Genomic DNA, 20,481 nt, shown 5'->3' on the forward strand with positions numbered 1-20,481 from the left:
TACTCCATCTTTCTCCAGCTCTGACACAACACATGGACAACGCAAACTCGCACTGTGTACACAAGCGGTGAGACGGATAACATGTCTGCTCCCATAATTAACAAGGACTACTTTGCATACATGAATATAAAACACACAAAGGTCCAGTTTCCCGACCATCTTACAGTACGTTTAGCATCAGCGGTGTGCATTCCATCTCTGCTGCAGTACTATACGCAGGTAAATATTTCAGAGTGGTGCAAAGGCAGGAAAAGGGGGGGGACACCTAAAGCCATGTCTTCAATATAAAATGGGTGCTGTTCCCCGATTTAACCCTTCTCTCCCTCCGTTGCTCTCCCCATCTTTCCTTACCTCTACTCCTGCCTCCACACCTCTCCTATTAGCATGATATCTGGCTCCGTCCCTCCATCTGTCTTCCTCAGTTTCTCATCCTACCCACAAACCTCGCCAGTCTAACCCCCTGCTGCATCCTTCTTTCCTGTATGGAGGAACTTCACATTCTGCACAACAAATAGTTCAATAGTATCACTGTATTGCCTGAGCTCAAAGAGTAACATACATGCTGAAGGTGGGTGATAGTATATCTACAACTACAACCTGCTGTAGCCACTGTAGGCTGCCCAAAATGAAACAATGCCGACAATGTACAGTGGAGTGTAGTGGCAGGCTGCCTCTAGCCTTCTTCCTTACCATCTTAAACCCATTCCACTCCATTTGGGAGACGCCGGCCGTTGTCTCACGCTCTCTCTCTCCTCACACAACAGCTACAGCCAAGCCTCAGCAAAGAAAATCCCCTACTCTCTCTTACTCTCTTCCTGCCTTAGTCTCCTCTGACACTGTCTCCTCGTTTCTCTCTCTCCTTCTCACTCTTCCTGTTTCTGCCCGAGTCTTAGCGGCGAGCAGAGAGCAGCATACTAGAAGCGTACGGAGCAAGCATCGCCTTCTTCCACAGATGCTGAGAGGAGAATGGTGAGCCTGGATGAGAGAGTGCTGGGCTGCAGCAAGCCTCCCTCCCTCCCACCGCCCTCCCTCCTTCCCACCGCCACCCGCCCAGTCGCCTGCTCAGCTGGAAGGTCAGAGCCCGCCCACTCCCCCCTCCCCACCTCTATCTTAGAGTTTGTGATTGGCTTCTTGGTTGCCTGTCAGCCCTTGGCCTCACCTCCCCCTCCCTCAGTGTTAACACCTTCGCTCTCTGGCTGGCTCTGAGCCTTCATCGGCACACGCCAGCCTCAGCCTGGTTTGGCAGAGAAAAGGCTCTCTGAATCCCAGCAAAGCAATCAATCGCTGCTGAGGTCTGTGCTTGAGTGAGGCGGGCAGAGCAGCGCAGAGCAGAGCTCTAGGAGAGTGATTGCAGCCTCAGGCACTATGGTAATAGGATGCCTGTGCAGCGCTGTGTATATAAATTAGCTATTACTGAGTGCATGTTAAAATCCCCTGTACATTTACATGACTGTGTATACAGACCAACTCATTCTCACTTAGTCCCCGTCTCTTCCACGCAAAACACGCACACTTTCACACACACACACACACACACACACGAAAGACTAATTACAGCTTTTTGTCTTACAAAATAATAATCATTGGAGTCTTTGAGGAATTGCAAATCAGATGTTTCCTTGTTTCATCAACGCAACAAATACTACAACTTATTTTTAAAATAATTTGGCGGAAAAAAAAAAAAACGTCAGCAGCGCTGGTCAGAGCGGATGCACGCACACAAACGCTTGGGCAGTCCGCACACACCTGTCCATACAGGTGTAGCCGACACAGTGAACTGTTTTTAATTGTGTATCTGTAGTTAAAAAAAAAATGCAAAGAAAGAAAAACAAAAGAAAGGAAAAGGCAATGTGCAGTACAAAAAGCGGCTGTCAATATGTATGACAGAAGCAAAACAAAGCAGTGCGGCGCTACCTGTCCGCCTGCTGCGGAGCGCTACACGGTTAGTCTCCGTGAAAATAAAGTCCTGCTGGTTGCAGAATGTGGGCACTATGACGAACAGGTGCGATAAACCTGTGCTCTATCACATCTACTCACCATGACCATTCTCGTGTCAGGCTGTTGGTGTTAACGGACGGTAACGGCGGACAAACTGTAAAAGCCGGTGGAGGAGGAGAGGAGAAGCGGATGGAGTAGTGGCGGCGCGCGGCAGAGGATGAATGAACCGACGCGGTGGTGTAGTGAGTCCAGCGGAGCCAAAAACTAAACAGAGCGAACCCGTGGGTGTGGAAGACCCGCAGCCCCGTCCCGCACGAGAGAGAGAGACAGAGAGAGAGGGGGGAACACACTCTCGCTCGGTTTAAAAAAAACTAAGACAAAACAACGCGGCGAGAAAAGAGAATCCACTCAAATGTAAAGAGTCGTAGAAAACACCCCTCTACCTTTCGCCCAAAAAAGCCATCCAGTCACCTCGCGCGCGGTCTCCCATTGGCTGGGAAGGTGCCGACGGGGCGGTGCGCACGCGGATGCGAGTGGAGGAGGCAAGCTCGTGCGGTCCACGACGCGCGGAGCAGGGAAGCATCATGCGGAGAGGGAGATGCTAAAGCAGTTAAGGTGACTTTACCTCCGTGACTGCGCATAATTATCCGCCGCCTGACTGTTAATAATTCTGCATTCAGTCAGTGTCCGCGTTAACGCGTGCACGCAGGCTTGTCGTGTGTCACCGCCTTCATATACGCGCCTTCTTTTGTCCTTAAGCGCGTATAGAAAGCACGTTATCTGCATTGTTGCTGCAGTGTTTATACTCCCTGTTGTTAAGCCATGTGTGGATCTCTCCTCTGCTGAAAAACAGCAGCAGCAGTTATCCTGTTTTCTCAACAAACACCCTACAATACAGGGTCTTTGCTTCGCAGGGGGGCTAATCTCACACCGTTTTTTAATGTAGTTGCTCCTTTTATTATTTTGTCAACTGTCATATGCACCATAAAGTCACAAAATGGTCTATTCTTTTGAGGCGCAATCACAGACAATTGAATCAAATGCTACTATGTAATTAGGATTTACATATTCCATATTACAGCATATTATAATTGCCACCATAGTTTAGAAATGATAAATATTTATAAAAAGCAAATTCACTATGCCCAGCAGCAAACCTGCCTCAGGTAGATTTTGTCCAGCTGGCCTCTATCTCTGGCAGACAAGAAGAGGGAGCTCTTGCTTCCTTTAACACATTTACCTGGCAGGCAGGAGCACTTGGCTGCACCTATACGTTTACACACACACACACGCATACAGTCCATTCAAAATGCACATATTGAAATGTGGGTTGGCCCACACCGTACTTGGTAAGCACATTCCCGTGCACGTACACACATCCACACACAAAATATACACCTATGCACATGCCGTCCACTCAGGCACCTTATGCTTTCATACAAACATTTAACAAATGCTCTCAGACTGGTAATATCTTCATGTTGCCAGGCATGAGTGCACCAGTATCCCACAGTCATACAGTTTCCTTTATGCTCAACACAATAACAGGCAGTCAGCAAGTCAACTCTTATTCACATGCTGGTTTGTTTCAATTAGCATTCAGCTGTGTGAGGCCTGGCAGAGCTAATGTAACTAGCGGACATCCATTAAGCAAATCAAAGAGATCTCTCTGCTCTAACCACCTTAAGACCTGCCCTGATACAGGATCACACATTATTTAGATAGCCCGTTGGCAAGTGATTAGAATGTGTCACTAAAAGGTTTTACACCATGTTTATAATAAGGTGGAAGACCATCGATATGAAATTCCTGTTGAAAGCTACATATTTGGATCGCCTCTTTTATTCAAAATGGACTGATGGTTAGTTACATGACAACAAGTCGTCGATGAAGTGAGCAGTTGGTCAACAGAAAATGAATCTGCAACAATTCTGATCATTGATTCGTTGTTTAAGTTAACTATGAAGCAAAAATGCCAGCCGTGCTCTTGTTCCAGCTTCTGAAATGTGAAGATTTGCTGCTTCTCTTTGGGTTTTGGATTGCTGGCCAGAAAAACAATTTAAAGGTGTCACCTGGGGCTCTGGGGAACTGCGACAAGCACCATTTTTTGGCATTTCATAGACTAAATAATAATGGAAAAAAAATAGATTAATCCATAATGAAATAAATCATTAGCTGCAGCGGTTATAGTACTTTTTGTCACATCAAAGCAGTTGAGCATAGCAGCAAATGATACTCAGGTCTCGAGTAAACCATCTATTGCAAATACAGTCCAGTATGAAATGTTAAGGTCTGAGCGCTGTCACTTAAAGCCACTTAAAGCAATAATCCACTGGAAACCCACACAGTGAACAGTGTTTGATATATTCACCATGTGCTACATACGTACGCTACACTTACATTTACCCTGCGTATTCATACATATGTGAATTTCAACCACACACTCAAGTAGCCACGCAAATGAGCTCCCAAATGAATGCGCTGAAAACAGGATAAACATGATGAAGACAAAGTGTTAGGAATGATGAAGCCTGTTCTGGCAGACTAAAAGAGAGCAGTGAACTGTAGCTCCCCAGTCTCTCCACTTCACCCCCGACCTCTCCACCTGTCTGGTCAACTACCGCTAGCTAGCTAGCCTAGCGGAACCATGTGCCCGACATACTAATGAGAATCCTCACCACGCCTTCAATTAAGCCTGAACGGTACATGTGCGCACACACACACACACACACACACACACACACACACACACACACACACACACACAGGGGAAGATGGGCTGAACAAGCATGCTATTGTTTCAGATAAAATAGAATATGCTGGCACTTGCAGTCTGGAGATTTGTACCGATCATACTTTATATAACACAACAGAGGGAGAGTAATGTAGAATGAAACACAAAGAAAACGGATTAAAATAGAAGAGCATCTTTGTCTCTTATCCTTTATGTGCCTCCGTATCTTTTCCACCAAAGAGCAGAAAAAGGCAAAATTTGCAGCTGAATAGTGCAGGCAACAAACCCACAGTTTCCTGTCCATCTTTTATCCTCCTGCTCTGAATTTAATAAAGGCTTTGAGTTGAACCTGGGAAAAACTGTTCTCCACCTCAGTGCCTCTAATATTTTCCTCTCAACCATGTTTTTATTGTTGCTTTTTAATTCCCTGCTGTAAAGACTGGAAAGTCAGATCCATAGCAATGACTGAATCACAAATGACATCCGTTTTTTTTTTTTTTTTGTCTTTGTATGCCGTCCACTTTTAACTGTTAATGTGCAGAGGCAGTCGCGTGAGGGGAAATGAGGAAATAGAGGGTGATGATTTTCTTATTTCATAAAGGACAGCGTTTTGAGGTTGTTTTCTCCCTCTGTAATATGATCCAAATAACCTTTTCTCTAAATGAGAATATGATTTGAAAGTGAAAACAGTCTCTCACAGTTGACTTGCTCGGTGTGTCATTTCACTAAATTGCTCTACAGGACCACGGTTTTATAAAGCAATGAAAGTGGCTGCCACTACACAGTAAATTAGCTATAAACACAATCTGCTCTTTGCGGTGTGTTGCGTTATGGAGTGTGTGTGTCTGTGTGTGTGGAGTTATGATATACAGACACGTACCAAAGATGGAACCATGTTGCTGCCATGTCCTAGTTAAGGGTACACACTGTGCATTGTAATATTGTGTATGGACAGATGGAGGGAGTGGTTGAGATATTTTAGCAAGGGCATCCATGATGAGATACATTGCGGTCTGGAGTTTAGAGATACTGCAGTGTGGCTTGTTATCTTGTGGATTTGGCCCCTCCCCGCTTAGAGTTTATGTCTGTCCGGGAATAAAATGCAATACAGCACTGAATATATGTAAAAATCTCAAAGAGGTAATTAAGGGTAATGAATAAAAAAGACTAATCTTTCTTAATAACATTCCCAGTTTGTCAGACTTTGCAGAAAAAAGTGCCTCGCGTTGATTGGATGCATTATTTGGCCTTTTAGATGATGACTGATGCTAAATAGTTTTTGAGGAGCTAAATGATATTTCTTTCCTCTCGTAAAGTTTTGAAAGTTAAAAAGCTTTTGTGGCTTCAGCCCAGGAGGACCAGCCGTACTGTCAGCAATGTGAAACCCCATCTCACTGATTGGCTCTGGCTCACATCCATAAACACACACGCTCCTGCGCAAACCGAATCCCCACCCACACACACCAGCACTTCCGTGCACAGGCGTACATGCACAGGTAAAAACACGCAGTATTTTGATTCGTGAAATGCGCCACGGTCTGACACCGTGACTCCTCTGGAACTGCTGGACCCCAGAAGTGTGCTTCAGCCTGTGCTTCCCGCCTGCTAATTTGGAAAGCAGAGAGCCGGCTAATTGTCATGAACTCCTCCTGCCCTCCATTCTGCCCTGCTTCTCCACCCCAAACCCCTCCTAGTCACAGACCTTAATGGATTAACTGCGGGCTGGTGTTGTCCCTCTTACTCTCTCCTCCTTATTCTGGTTCTCTTACATGAGCTCATGAGGCTTTCTGCCACGTCCTGAAGGATGAAAAACTGTTTGTTTCTGGCTGAGTCTCCTGGTTTGGATATACTGGTGTCACAGTACAGTATATACACAGTAAACTCTGGTGGCAGCCAACATGTAGTATTCTGACAACAAGTGTGAAAGAGCGGGCAAAGAATAGCGTATGCGGTATAGCGGGTTTTGAATATGCAGCGTGCAGACAGTGATAATTGTGGGTGCTCTCGGCTTGAGTCTTGTTAACTGTCAGACGCGGTGTTTCTACACCTGTCTTATGTTTCACTCTGCATAATAAGACTTCTATTTAAAGGAGGAGAAGTGAAGATGCCAGCAGAGGTGTTACCTCAAAGTGCTGGAAGAAAATACCTTGATTATTAACAAGAGGAGCAAAACTTGTGTTTTCCAGCAAAACTGATCCTCACTATTGCCAGTCAGGTTCAGAGCAAATTAAGACAACCAAGGACCGAAGACAGAAAACACACCAAACACAACAAGATTGTACGTGACGATGAAAACGACAGCGGGAACATCTTGTCAGGCCCACTTGATTTCAATTCAAAATATCACAGCAGTCTACGCCGTAAAACAGCCTAATACATTTAATAGCCCAGAACACACTCCTCGGTATGTTGCGGCTTACTAAGGCTCTTTTTGATTTGCCCTTGAAGGATAGATTTAGTTGCTCTATTGAAGTTCTGGCAGTAGTAGCATCTTGCTGTGCTACTCAGACTGATGATCGCCTCTTTCCTGGCAGGTGTCCACCCTCTGCCCGTAACAATCAACAAATGAGAATCACAGCCTTCAACTTGCCCGTCCTCCCTGCCCTGCAACAAACTCAGCATCACCAGACACCAGACAGCTATTAACACAATGTGGCTGCATCCGGGCAACAATGGGCAGTTTGGATTCAGTTGACTTCTGTTGTTTGCGCTCAGTGTTAAGACCAGGGGCTTTATTTTCATAAATCAATGGCGCACACGGCGTCAATAGTAATTTTCGTTCATTTCATGGTCAGAGGTACACACTGCACCTGCATTGCTGTTGTAAGCTCAATCAAATCACTGCTATTCTTTGTCTTGAAAAGCAGGGCGATCTGTGCCACAGTGCTCTGACAATTTAGTAATATAGGGGAGCATTTGGGAGTCTGCTCCGAAGACAAGACTGATGTCCTTAAGCGAGAGGAGCGGAATCACCACAGCGGCACCTTATTTAAACCCCTGAGAGCAAATGTTAAGTTATCTTGGGAGGACAGTCAAGTTCACATCCAGTCACTTAGAAATACTAAATGATTGCAGATGAGAAGAGAAGTCTGTGTAAACTGAGAGAAAATCCCAATTTACCAAAGACTTGCCAACATAGAGCCGTAGCAGGCATTTAGAGAGCACAAACCATCGGCTGCACTGAGAAAAGTCTCCAACTTGTTGTAACAAACAAAAACATCAAGCATATCTCTACCGTTTCAACAGCAGCTCATATCCTGACCCTGAAAATACGTCCTTTGGATTTCTATGAAATCTCTCGCTGCACTGTTTTCATAGTTGTAGTTAAAGACGCAAACTATTAAATCCTAAAAGAAGGCAACAAAATCTAGCAGTTTGCTCGTTATTTCAAAGCCATTCAGTCACATTTTGGAGACATCCCGCTGACAAGCTAGCTAAAAGGGGTGAAAACATATTGAGATCATGACAGATAACGTTCCTGAGTAATTACTGAGTTCCAGCTCAGCGCTTTGGGTTCAGTGTTCCTGGTGTTGACTGAATAAAATACTGACACATTGCTTTAGAAAATCTTTCTTGGAAAAACTAAATCCAAGTCGGCCCTGCCAGTCTACAAACGTTTGGATTCACGGAGGGAAAGCAGATCCCCTAAACGGCACATGTTCCTTAAAAATACACTATATTAAAAACACGTATTTTGGTCAAATTTAACTAATCTAGTCGAAGCTTTCCTTCAACATCCTCTTCCCTCCGTGTCAGTGGGCATGATACACAGCCAGCTTAACCCCTGCCTGTGTCACTCTCCCTGGTAGAAACTCCTCAGATCAGAAATGAATTCTTCATGCTGATCCCGGAACAAGGCTGTGCTGCATTTGTCACAGCCACTTTCTTCCACTTTAACTCAAAGCTGTTTGGTATGGCTGGAGCTTTGCAGACTGCAGAGATGTGACAGGGGGCTGCTTGGAAGCTCAGGCTGAATGCTCTGTCTTTATCTGTGCAAAAGGGAGTGAACGGCTTCTTCAATTGCTATGTAAACTCTGCTGGAACGCACTCCTCCTTTTGTAGATTTAATTCAAAATAATACTTAAATAACTGCCTCTTCTGTGTTTTGACTGAGTAGCGTTTCATCTAAAGGAAACAACTGAAATCAGTGAAGAAATTTAAGGTGTGCACCAGAACACGTTTTCTTATTTCGGCTAAGCAAACACATTGGGGGTTTTTTTTTCTTTTTTTTAAATAGAAGAGATAATGGTGGGGCTTTGAGGCTGTAGCCTAACACAAATGAGAGGTTTGTGGAGGTGCCCAGAGAGGCTTAGCTATGCATTGGCTGTTGAGTCTGGCATGTGTTCTGGCACTGAGAGTGTATTCTCAACAGGACTCTGGTGGATTAGTGTCCATTTGGACAACAGAGTGGTCCTCAGCTTGGGGTGACATTCAACTTCAGCAGGCCAGCAGCTCACATACTGATCATTAAGTTTAGCCTCGCTGTTAATCGTCACTGATGTACGGTGAATGTCATTTAATTGTTATATTTGGAGTTTCCTGAGTCTCAAAGATGGGCATGATAACTAGCGAAACCTGTTTTATTTTCTGTTGCTCTCCCGTCTTCTAGTCCAAACCGGCCTGTGTGTGTGTGTGTGTGAGATGAAGCGGTGGCCGTTCGGCAGTGCGGTGGGTCAGTGGATCATGGGGTATAGTGGTGGGCTTTGGGGCTGTGACGACGGCAAGCCTTTTTGCGTTTGATCCTAGTCGGGGTACATCCATGCTCACAGGGCGACTGCTGTGGTCCATCTGGTGGAGGCTTTAATCACAACCCCCCACCCCCCCCCCACCCCCGCAACTTACACACGCACACACACACACACACACACAAGCATTACAGTAATAAAAAAGCTCCCCACTTGAGATTCTTTAGACCGTTGCTCACTTTCAAACCCTTAAATTTATTTATTTATTTGTGTCGTTTCTGCAGCCACGTATCTCCCTGCAGACATGAGTCCTGCTTTCCTCTTTTATAGAATCTCCTACTCAGACCTCAGACAGGAAAATGTGAGTTGCTGAAACACCACCTGCCATCTGTAATCACGTTTAAAACCTCATCAAAAACCCCACACCATCCGATCTCTAGAAATGGCTGCTCTGCCGGCTTTTGATGAGGACTAACCTTTTAGAAATGAGACGCATCTAGAGTCTTTCACAGGGCTGGCCTACAGTACTGTGGACCAAAACATGCCCAAGCTGCACAAATCCAGCTCTCCAAATGTCACTTCATGCTTAACCGCCCTTTCTTATGCTTGAAGAAAAGCGAGTGGGCAATGCACAACAAAGAAAAAACTCCACCGGGTTTCAGTTTAAATGCCTACATGCTTAGAGACATGTTTCAATTATTTTGTGCTGTTGAAACATTTAGCCGATTGCAGAAAATAGGAAATTCTTCAGAAACAACTCAAGAAATAATTTCCCGCTATGAAAATAACAAGACAGATCATGCAAGGACATAAATGACATTATTTCTCCTGCAGAAGTTCTCTACAGACGTCTGAAATCGTGGAAACGAGCGCACTTTACAGCCACTAATGTACAGCTCGCGACAGACTCCATGGAAAGCATTTCAAACTGAAGGTTGCCCTTAGAATACATTTAGCTACTGGCTAGGTACTGTAACTTGAATGGTCGCTCCTCCTTGGCACTAATGCACAGGTCAGCCATACATCATTTATTCATGGTGACAGCAGATACTTTGCCTCATCCCCAGCAATTAGCAAATCAATAAAAAAGCACTGGCTTTGAAACTATCTCTTCTGAGAGGACAAAAAAAAAAAAAAAAAAAAAATGGTGTTGTTCATCAACATGCCAGGATCCCAGACGCAGACAATCACTCAAGTATTGGCAGCATTTGTCAGCTCAGCATCAACAGGCGCTGAGCTGTCAACAATAAAGCACATTTCCTCACATCACTGCTCTTAAAATGACTGCCAGATATTGTCTGGTCAGGAGTCCTCACCTGCGAAATGGGTGTCTGTTCCATCTAATATCTCAAATTGGGGTCCACAAAGGGCAAAATCTGCAAACGTCATCCTTTAAAAGAGATGATTTAATGTTCTTTTCATCAGGGGATTTTGTTTGCATTATGCATTTGCGTCTATTGTGGAGGAGATGACTGAGCTGAAGCCACCTGAGTGAGATTATCACAGACACAGACAGGTCAGTACAGGGCTCGCACCGGCTAATACCTCTTTTGTCAAAGTTTAGAAGTCTGACATATCTACAGCACAATTCGATATCACTGTCAGTTTTTTAATTAATGCAGTAAATCTGCATGATCCAATACACACCTCAGGCTGCTCTTTAAAGGGAGCCGCTATGTCGACCCAAAATGACATTGGATTTAGCCGAAAACCTCTGAATTTGACTTCGCTGTCAGACCGAGGCTGAGGCATTTTTCTCTCTTTCCATAGTAATCATTAAAGTTTGTTTGCAAATAACAAAATATGAAGAACTCACCAAATCTGTAAACACAATACCACTTTCTCTCCAGCCTTGTCTGTTTCATTATTCTCTCTCTATTTATCCTTTTAAGCCGAATGAAATAACTGCAACTGGATGCAAAAACATTGTCCAACAGAGGCAACAAATTTGCCTCTGAAATTAAATGCTTTCCTCCACCAGAGCAGCCCTGGGATTTTTTTTTTTTTTTTTTTTTGAATTAAAGAAGAAAAATGAACAGCAGAAAGTGAGATTATTTTGTTTATTCAACCTATTGAACTACACAAATGTAGAAACTGACTTGAGGTAAATCCCCAGAAGAATTTACAGACCCACCACGGACATATAATCCACTACTATATAAACTGTGATTATTATGTGTGCATGCGTGCCTTTGCGTTATGGCTGATGTTTATACGGTCGTGTTTTGTATTTTTCCTTTTTTATTACCTCAAGACCCTCGCCTGTATCTTTTAGCACGTAAATATTCTTGTTCTTTTTTCCATCATCATCCATCTCTGGATACTGTGAATTTAAAGAAACCTGCATTCTGTGTATCTGTTAACAGATTAGAATTGAAAACATTCGCCTGTTTTATTGTTGTGTTTACCGCCATTATCGTTATCGGAAAACTTGAACGGCTTAGATTTAGTTATGTTAATCCGAGCATTAAAAGACCTGTCAATCAGCGTGGGAATAATAGCAGGTTCAAATCTTCTGCTTTGGTTTTTGATGGTGGGGGCGACCCTTTTGTTTACATTTGGATTACGGGTTGTGCTCTTCACCCACCTCTATAGTAATTACTCAGTGTTTGTTTGTTGAAGTGACATGATCAGTTGTTACTAGACACATTCAGCAGTGCGCCAGACTCTGCTCACAAACCCTGGGCCCTGCCACTGCCATTATATTGGTGAAATTACAGGTCATTACTTCCAGGCCAAAGTACCTGAACACAGAAAGGTGACCTTTGCTTGGGCGTAGGCGTTCGTGTTGCCGCGGCAGCCCAGTCTATTGTTAGACTATTGTTTATTGATCACATGCACATCTCCAGCCTTTTTCATGTCTCCTGTATAGAGTCGGTGAGTATGAAAAATAGTTAATGATCAAAAACGTGGTAATTTGTGGCGAAATGCACACTAAAAGGCACCCTGCGGACACGCTAAATTACCGGGTTGGGTGTGCATGAAAAAAAAACAACCTCACACAGAGATGGAGACAGAAACAGTGAGGAGAAAGAGAGAGTTCACTTAGCTTTACAGTGTGTGTGCGTGTGTGCGTGTGTGTGTGTGTGTGTCTGTCCATGAGCCTGCAGACACCTGCTCCATTCTGCAGTGATGGCTCCCAGCGGGACACAGGCTCAGCTGCTGATCTCTAGGCCCTCCCTGCAGCACTGGTGGCCAGCACACACCCACACCCCCCCCCCACACACACACACTTTCACACACGTACACACAAAAAGCTCCTCTAACAAATCCGAAACCTTCAGGCCTCCCTTGCAGTGTCTCTCAGCCTCTCTGTGTTCCCGTAACTGACACACCACATGTGCTCATATCAAGTGCAAACATGACACGATGCGCACACACACACAGACACACACACACACACACGTGCGCAAAGCTGCACAGTCTGTGTTCATATGATGTTGCATGTAAATTCTATGACACGGTGTGGTCATAACCCGCTCCAGTCTGATTTCATGCTATGGGGCGGTATGGCTGACTGGCATGTCTTTTTTAATACTACCCTATAGCTAAACAGCTTTACTGAACACAGCACTACATCAAACCTCCATAATATGAGCTGCTGTAATCAGAGTTGAAAAGGAAAAAGGATTAAATGATACAAAGGATATATTTTGGCCTTTTCTTGTTTTGATTTTTTTTGTTTTTTTTTTTAATCTATTTGGCAGATCGCTTAAAGCTTCATGTTAGTAAAATATAATGCGACAACTACATTTGTTTTTGCAAGTCCTGCATTAATCAGCCATCAAGCATGATTGTATTCATTGATGCTGGTTTTTTTACATATCTCCATCTCTCTGCCTCTCTGACTATGAGCGTCTTTTCCCCTCTGTGGCGTCGTTCGGCAGGGTTGTGGAGCATAAATGAACTAATTTCCTGGATATAGAGAACACTGCAATCAAGGAAAGGGGAAGTGCAGCAAGCAGCAGATGGAAGGAGCTAATCATTGTTATGAAATAGAGATGACCTCTAACTATCTCCTGGCTGCTAATGTACCGTAGCTACACACGTTTGCCAGCTTCTGTGCCATGCATCCCCTCTCTCCTTCTTCCTCCTCTGCGTGTTTGTTGTTGTGGTCATGATGAGCCACTTCAGGCAGGTCTGAAATGCAAGCCGCTTTTTTTTTTTTTTTTTTTTCTTTAAATGTTGAAACAGAAAAGATTGGAGTTGTCAAACAAAGCCTAGTGTCACATAGAGAACGGCAGCTGCCTGCAGTGGGTAATCAGTGTAGCTTTCTACAAATTAACAGCATTCAGCTCTGAAGCATGGCGCACTGCAGGTTTTTACATGTGGGCTTTTGAAAATCAGATCTCAGTGACTGAAATAATTTGCAATTCAGTTTTTGCTCACGTGATTTTTATTTTTAATTTTTCGCTCCGCTTTGTGGAAGGTGACATGGCGGAGATTACATGGTCACCCCATGCTGTAAACTGATATTACGGATGGTCATGTTGAACAGAGAAGTAGCGGTCTAATTTTCACTAATAGCATGCTGAATCTCTCCCCAAAGAGGCCTGATTTCTGATGTGCTCAGAATTTAATTCTTTAAACGCTCTTTTAACGCCCTGTCCACTGCTTTAAAGAGGCATGACTGAGAACGTGCTCACGCTCAAACACACACATGGAGACGCATATCACACAAACTCACGTACAAATGTTCTAAACAAACTGAACACATAGCACTAGCAGGGGAACTAATGGTAAACTTTGCTGCAGGCGTGTTGTGTGTTGGAAGAAAAAAAAAAACATTTAGCCACTCATTCTTTTATCAGAGCACTCATTTAATGCAGTGGAGCATTAAATGGAAATACACTGTGGTGTCTTACTATTGGATGGTAATATTCTAAAACAGAGTGATTAATAGAGAAACTAACTGTATGTTTTATAAAACAATGAATTTTCATTTTCTATACGCAGATCGATGTTTTGCTGCCGGTATAGAATTGTATTTTCCTTTGATATCGCCGTAAGTGAAAAATGCGATGCTGCTTTTGAAGCTTTAAACACCAAAGCCACCAGAATCTTCCAGCACATTTATCTAATGTATGCAAATGATCGTGCTGTTCTCAATGAAGGTGCCATTAATCACTATAACGATGGTCTTTTTTAACCAGGGTAATCATGCGCATGCACACATATACACACACACAAGCACATTTTCAGACACGTACACACGCGTGTGCGCTCACACCACGTTCACTCGCCCACAAATACAAAGGAATACGCCTCATCACCAGCAACACACTGATGATGAGTGCAAAAATCCTGAAAATAAACATTTACCAAACAATTTGAGCTGAGGTGTGACTGTGTATGATGAGGACCTCACAGTCACATTCATAGCAGTGCTTTAAATTCCTTTTATCCACATACATTTTCTTTTCTTAAAGGTAATTTCCAACTAGTCATCTGGCTGGTTAAGTAATTACTTCAAATTCTGTTATTCCATCTAATAGCATGCCGATAAGATGCATTAAAATATGTTAACACGTCAATCATATTTATATAATAAATTCAGCTAATTAGTTCCACTAGTTTCAACAAATAATTTATGGTCCAGCAGCTTTATGCAAACAGAAGATAACACTGTTGTGTTTCTGAATGGGCAGTAGGAAACACAGCAATTCTGGGTGCTGTATAATAACAACAAAACCCTGGACAGGCGTCTTTGAACTCGTGTAAGAATTCGAAGCAAAAACTGAAAAACATTTTTGAAGCCCAGGTCCTAACGGACGTACTGCACCGCTTATCCTCGCCATGCATTTGCATACAGTTGACGGAAACCCCCGGGTACAGTCAGCAGCATGACAGTGGGTTATGAAGGCTTCCGGGAGGCTCTGGGGTGTGGATCTGAGCCAGTTTGAAGGGGAGCCGAACCAATGAAGAGCCCACAGCGGATTAGACACCCACAGCTTCATGTCGCTTTAATGCGGCGAGTCAGGGATTTTCTTACAACGCTTTTGCCTAAACGCTCAGGGTTTTCTCATGCCCCTTTTTCCTCTCTCATTCACTTCCCCTTGAAGTAATCTTTTCTATGTAAATGGCAGAATAATGTTGTCTCCAGTGCAAAATATCCCATCTATCTACAGCATCCCTGCTTCCTCTGTTAATGTGAATTGTCAGATGTTTGCTGGAATTGAATTAGATTGATAGTTCTGATCAGATGTCATTTGAAATCTGTCATCTTACATAACTGTCCAGTGCACCTCCTGAGGCTGCAGAGAAAATAAGCTTTCCTTTTCAGGGATGTTATGTGAAGTTCAAAATGGTCGAAGTGTGTTTGCACTGCTGATGCCTGTTTATTCATTCTCTGTGAAAGTTAATTCATCATCGAGGCGCGAATACAAACGTTAAATGCAAATACTGCATATGCGCACAGAATTCACAAAATACAACAAACGGTAAAATATATTACACACACTCACACACACATGCACACACACACAAACACCTCAAATTCCCTTGATAACAGCCTGACTGGCAGAGGCTAAAGACAGAGTAGGCGTCCGTAATTGAACAAACATAACAATGTAAATATTTACTAATACTCTCCATTGGGGATACAGGCAGAATCCCACAATTGATTTGCTCTCTTTCTGCCCTTTTGCTCTTTTCCTCACACATACATACACACACATTCACACATACTAACTACCACTCTCTTTTTTCCCTGTTTCTTTTCTTGCCATTATGCTTGCCTGTGTTCATTAAAGAGATGGAGATACATTGGTCTGTCTATCCTCTTACCAGGGGTGACCTGTAGCCCATCTGGGCTGGCGATGACGGGAGATCCCTGGGAAATAGCGGCGAGCGCGTCTCGGGGACGGAGCCCACGCCACTGGCTGCTAGTCCCGAGAGCTGCCCGTACCTCGCCATCATCTTGAGATGCTGCTCACAGAACACACACACTCATACACAGACACAGGAGGAAAGGGGAGGAGAGAGAGAGAGGAAAAAAGAGAGAGGGAAGGGGTGTGAGAGAAGGGAAGGAGAACAGAAAACAGCAGGTAGGAAGGACGGCGAGAATGGTAAAGGACAGAAGAGGGAGTGGGGGGTGAGGAGGCGTGGGGGGTGGGGGGGTACACATGAAGAAAGAGGAGGTAGAGGGGGATTACAGAACACTTTGCTCTCACACAAATGCATGTGTGAACACACACACACACACACACACACACACACAGGCATACACACTCGCACTTACAGACATACTGTACGTGCACATGAAGGCACACATACAATTTTAGCCCCAGGTGGGCAATTTCACAAGCAAGCCTATGTTGGATGGGTTTGATAGCTACCTTGGTTTTGTTACAATAGGGGGATATAAAGTCTAGGCACTAGCTCACCATTTATTATTACAAGCCAGGTTGAGTGTGAGAAGCATAGCAGTGCCTTTTTCTCCATACCGACTATCAAACCCGTGAAATATAATAGCTGCTGTTATCAATCATCCCCTCTGTCGACTGGCTATGAGCATACAGAAGTGTACAGACACGCACATGCACGGACATACAATAACACACACATGACAGAATGGTTGGCAGCAGACATACACAGGTGAGGTGTGGAGAAAGAAGCAAATCCAAATCTCTTTACCTCATTGCTCAACAAAGCGGCGTTGAGTGTTCGGCTTATTTCGAACATGTTCAGATTCGGTGCTTTTTTTTTTCGTTCTGTCCTTTTATTTTCAGATTGTCTTCAGTTCTTTGCTCCCTTTTTTCTTGTCTACGGTTGGGAGTCAGTCCCGGAAACACAAAAAAGAAAGAAAGAAAAAATGAAATCAATTGAAAAAAGAGGGGGATAAAAAAATCCTCTTTAATTTTCTGATTTTGGAGTTGTGATTTTTCAGCGCTCTGTTTTGTCTTGTTGATGCACCTCTGCTGGCTGTGGCTGTAGTGGTGGCGTTTGTGCCCAGGGTCTCCGCACACGTCTAAGGAGTCAATATGCTGTTTTTTTTAAATCTCCCCAGAGTCAGCACATTAAAACAGGCAGTCAGGCAGTCGGTGGGTCGGTGGGTCGGGCTGGCGGGCTGGCTGGCTCCCTTATCTGTCCCCCGCACACTGGCTCACACAATACGCTCCGATCCTCACACTGCTCGCTAGCAGATTAGCCTGTCCCACAACATAGCACTTAGTTTAAACTCCCCTCCCTTTTGCTCTCTCTCTCTCCTTTCTCTCTCTCTCTGTATCACTCCCTCTGGCTCTCTCCTTTGCTCTCCCTCCCTCTCTCGCTCTATCTCTTTCACTCCATCTCTCTCTGCATCACTCTCCCTCTCTCTCTCTCCCTCTCTCTCTCCCCCCATTGCTCACGCATTGATGCAGCTACAGTTCGCTGTGCTACCACAAGGTGGGAAGACTGTTCTAGCAACAGCGACACCATCACTGCCACATCCCTTCCTCTCTGTGCCACTCCTATTTTTTACATTTTCCTCTCTTCTCCTCTTTTCGTGTGTCTATAACACACAGCTATAGATGGTGACGGAGCATTTGCACTCACAGTGCCTCTCACTCCCCGTCCAGATCAAACATACAACCAGGGATAAATGGATGGGTTGAGGTGTGAGGGCTGATTTTGTTTGGTCCTCTCGTCTAATTGCGTCTCTTAGAAAGACAGGTTGTGGATTCAAGTGTGGAAAAGGACAATCAAAGACTTTTGGGGAGGAAATAATTCAGCACTTTTGTTTTTGTAACACTTAAAGTAATGGAATGTAATAAAAGCTGTACACCATCAAGAGACCTCTGGAAATGAATGGTACCTCTTGGTAATAGGCAGCAGAGTGGAAAAGTGAGGGTTGGGCTCATGTGAGCATCAAGGTCAGGTGGTTGTCCTTTTCCTCAGCAGGGTGTGGCACAAAGATGACGAAGCAGCTAGTCACAGGCATGGCAGGAGATCCCAACTACGGAACAAATAAACAAGGGAAAAAAAGATTATAGAGACTTGTGCCAAGGATATTACTCACTACATTCTTGGTTTCAGTTGATAACACCTGAGAGACTTCAGAGTATGACTCACAGTGGACTCTAGCTGCATCTAGAGTATGCAAAAAGGCAAAATGTTGATGAAATTGAAGGCTAAGGTTTTGGAGAAAATAACATAAAACTAAATATTCAATGAAAATGATGCTGACAGTGCGATAGGTGTCACCATCATCTTCACTAATGCTAATCTTAGTGGTGCCTTATTCGTGGCTCCATCAGCGTGGCAAAGGATTTATTCCCAGTGCTTTGAATGTGCTTTTTGCTGTCTTGGATCAGAGTGGGGAGAGCGGCCAGTTAATAGCAGCCTATTGACACTGGACCATCTGTTTAGGTGGACGCCGTCCAGCATAGCAGACAGGGAGGGAGAAAGGGACGGAGAGGCAGAGGAAGTGACAGAAAAAGAGAGAGGAGAGGGTGACGATTAATGGACGAGAGAAGGGGTAACAGCAAGGTACAAAGAGAGGAAGTGTTAACAAACAAGGAATATGTAGAGAGACTCACACTTGGATGTGGCATATCATATTGTTTACATGTTTTAAATTAGCACATTTTATGTTATTATCAGTAGCAGGATATGCGGAAGTATCCTTAACGGCATCGCAGTGTTACGGCACTGTTGTACTGTCTTGGCTTCAATGCCAATTTTTTTTTTTCCTCGGAAAAGGGCTGCTAGCCACATCCCTGTTCTGTAAAGCCTGCGCTCTCTGGGGATGGCTGGTCCGGCAGAGCCCAGGGGGGGAGCTGTCAGTTGAATCATCCAGAGTGAGGGCTGATTCCTCAGTCAGCTGCCTCTCAAGCCTTCCTCTCTGACCAAGCCTCACTCCCCTGAGCCCCCTGATTGCTGTCACCATAGTGATTCTCTGTGTACTGCCGGCTGGTCTCTGCAACCCCCCCCCCCCATTCCCACCTCCTCCCGAAACCCTCACCCTGCCTCTCACTACCACCCGTCGCCAACTCGCTGCCACTTGTGTTTTGATTTTTGCATGACTTCCTCCTTCATTGATGATCGACTTCATGTGTGGAAGTCCTTAGCTGGCTTGAGTAAAAAGGGTTTCCCTGTACTTGCTGGAAAACAAATACAAAAACATAGATTTTCTCCCTCAGCACACACACACACACACACACAGACACACACACACTCATGCTTCAGGCTGGAAACATAAACACGTCTTTTTCTTTCTTTTTTCAGTTGTGGAAAGCAAGCACCAACTTACAAGCACTGAGTTATTTGATCATTTTACAGTTTAGAAGAGAGAGTGTCTTTAAGAGAGAGTGCTAAGCAAGGCTTGAAAAATACCTTTGCTGTGCCAAAGCTACTGTTTCCTCAAGGGGTTTCTGATATGTTCTGCATGGGGTTGTGATGGTGCGATGTGTCCTCCCTTTACTAGCCACCCAGGCTCAAAATAGCCACAATTCCTTAATGTGACTGTAGATTCTGTATTAAACCATGACAGGGATGTCTACATGTGAGGCACATTCATATGTTCAGAAATCATCACAGGTCAAGAATGTTTTGATGAGCAGGTAAAAATACACTCTCCTGAGAGATAATTAAAATTTGAGAGACCACACTATGTACTGTATTTCTCTTTCATGTTATTCTGTTTTCCAGTGATGGATGTGTTCATTAAATCATTGCTGCACTTTGCAAACATCATGACAAGAAGCATTCTGCAGGCATGTAGAGTCGTGCTTGGGCAGAAAGAAGAGGGGTTATTGTTCAAAGTGTTGCTATTTTTTCTCCTTCTTCAAACACGTTTTAAAGGGGGACACATCGATATAGAATGTGAAGCTTTAAAAGAAAAGGAAAGCCATCAAGATCGCCTGTACACTTTAACGTCATTAAGGCACCACAGATTCTAGACATATGAAATCTGGCATTTTGCCTCAAATTTTGCCTCCAATACAGGACATCATGCATTATTTCGCACAGTGCAAGTCGTATATAACATCTAATTGTTACGTATTTATAGTTATACATGTAACTGTAATAATATTGCAAATATTGTTTTTACTCAATTTCTTTCACAAGCCAAACTCCAAGTGTGTTTTTCAGCCAATATATCAGGTTACAAACAGTATCTCAAGTGCAACTCTGATAGAGACA

At 44.0% G+C, this 20,481-nt stretch overlaps 1 protein-coding gene across 15 annotated transcripts in view; it reads right to left on the reverse strand.

Annotated features, from left to right (window-relative positions):
• The window catches only part of elavl4 (ELAV like neuron-specific RNA binding protein 4), a 72,382-nt gene extending 54,709 nt beyond the window's left edge, over positions 1-17,673 (reverse strand). For 2 of the 15 annotated variants that reach the window (XM_076726003.1, XM_076726001.1), the window contains exons 1-2: positions 16,993-17,504; positions 16,144-16,284 (exon numbers count right to left, since the gene is read on the reverse strand). In XM_076726003.1, coding sequence (XP_076582118.1) covers positions 16,144-16,284; positions 16,993-17,040 — 189 coding nt within the window. In that variant the 5' untranslated portion in view covers positions 17,041-17,504. Of the gene's footprint in view, positions 1-690; positions 969-2,037; positions 2,404-16,143; positions 16,285-16,992 lie in introns of those variants that run through there. The other 13 variants (XM_076726002.1, XM_076726000.1, XM_076726015.1 and 10 more) reach the window with 10 other exon arrangements.
• Between the last annotated feature and the right edge of the window lie 2,808 nt (positions 17,674-20,481).

Source organism: Chaetodon auriga, chromosome 3 (genome assembly GCF_051107435.1).
Source record: "Chaetodon auriga isolate fChaAug3 chromosome 3, fChaAug3.hap1, whole genome shotgun sequence".
NCBI classification, from domain to species: Eukaryota; Metazoa; Chordata; class Actinopteri; order Chaetodontiformes; family Chaetodontidae; genus Chaetodon; species Chaetodon auriga.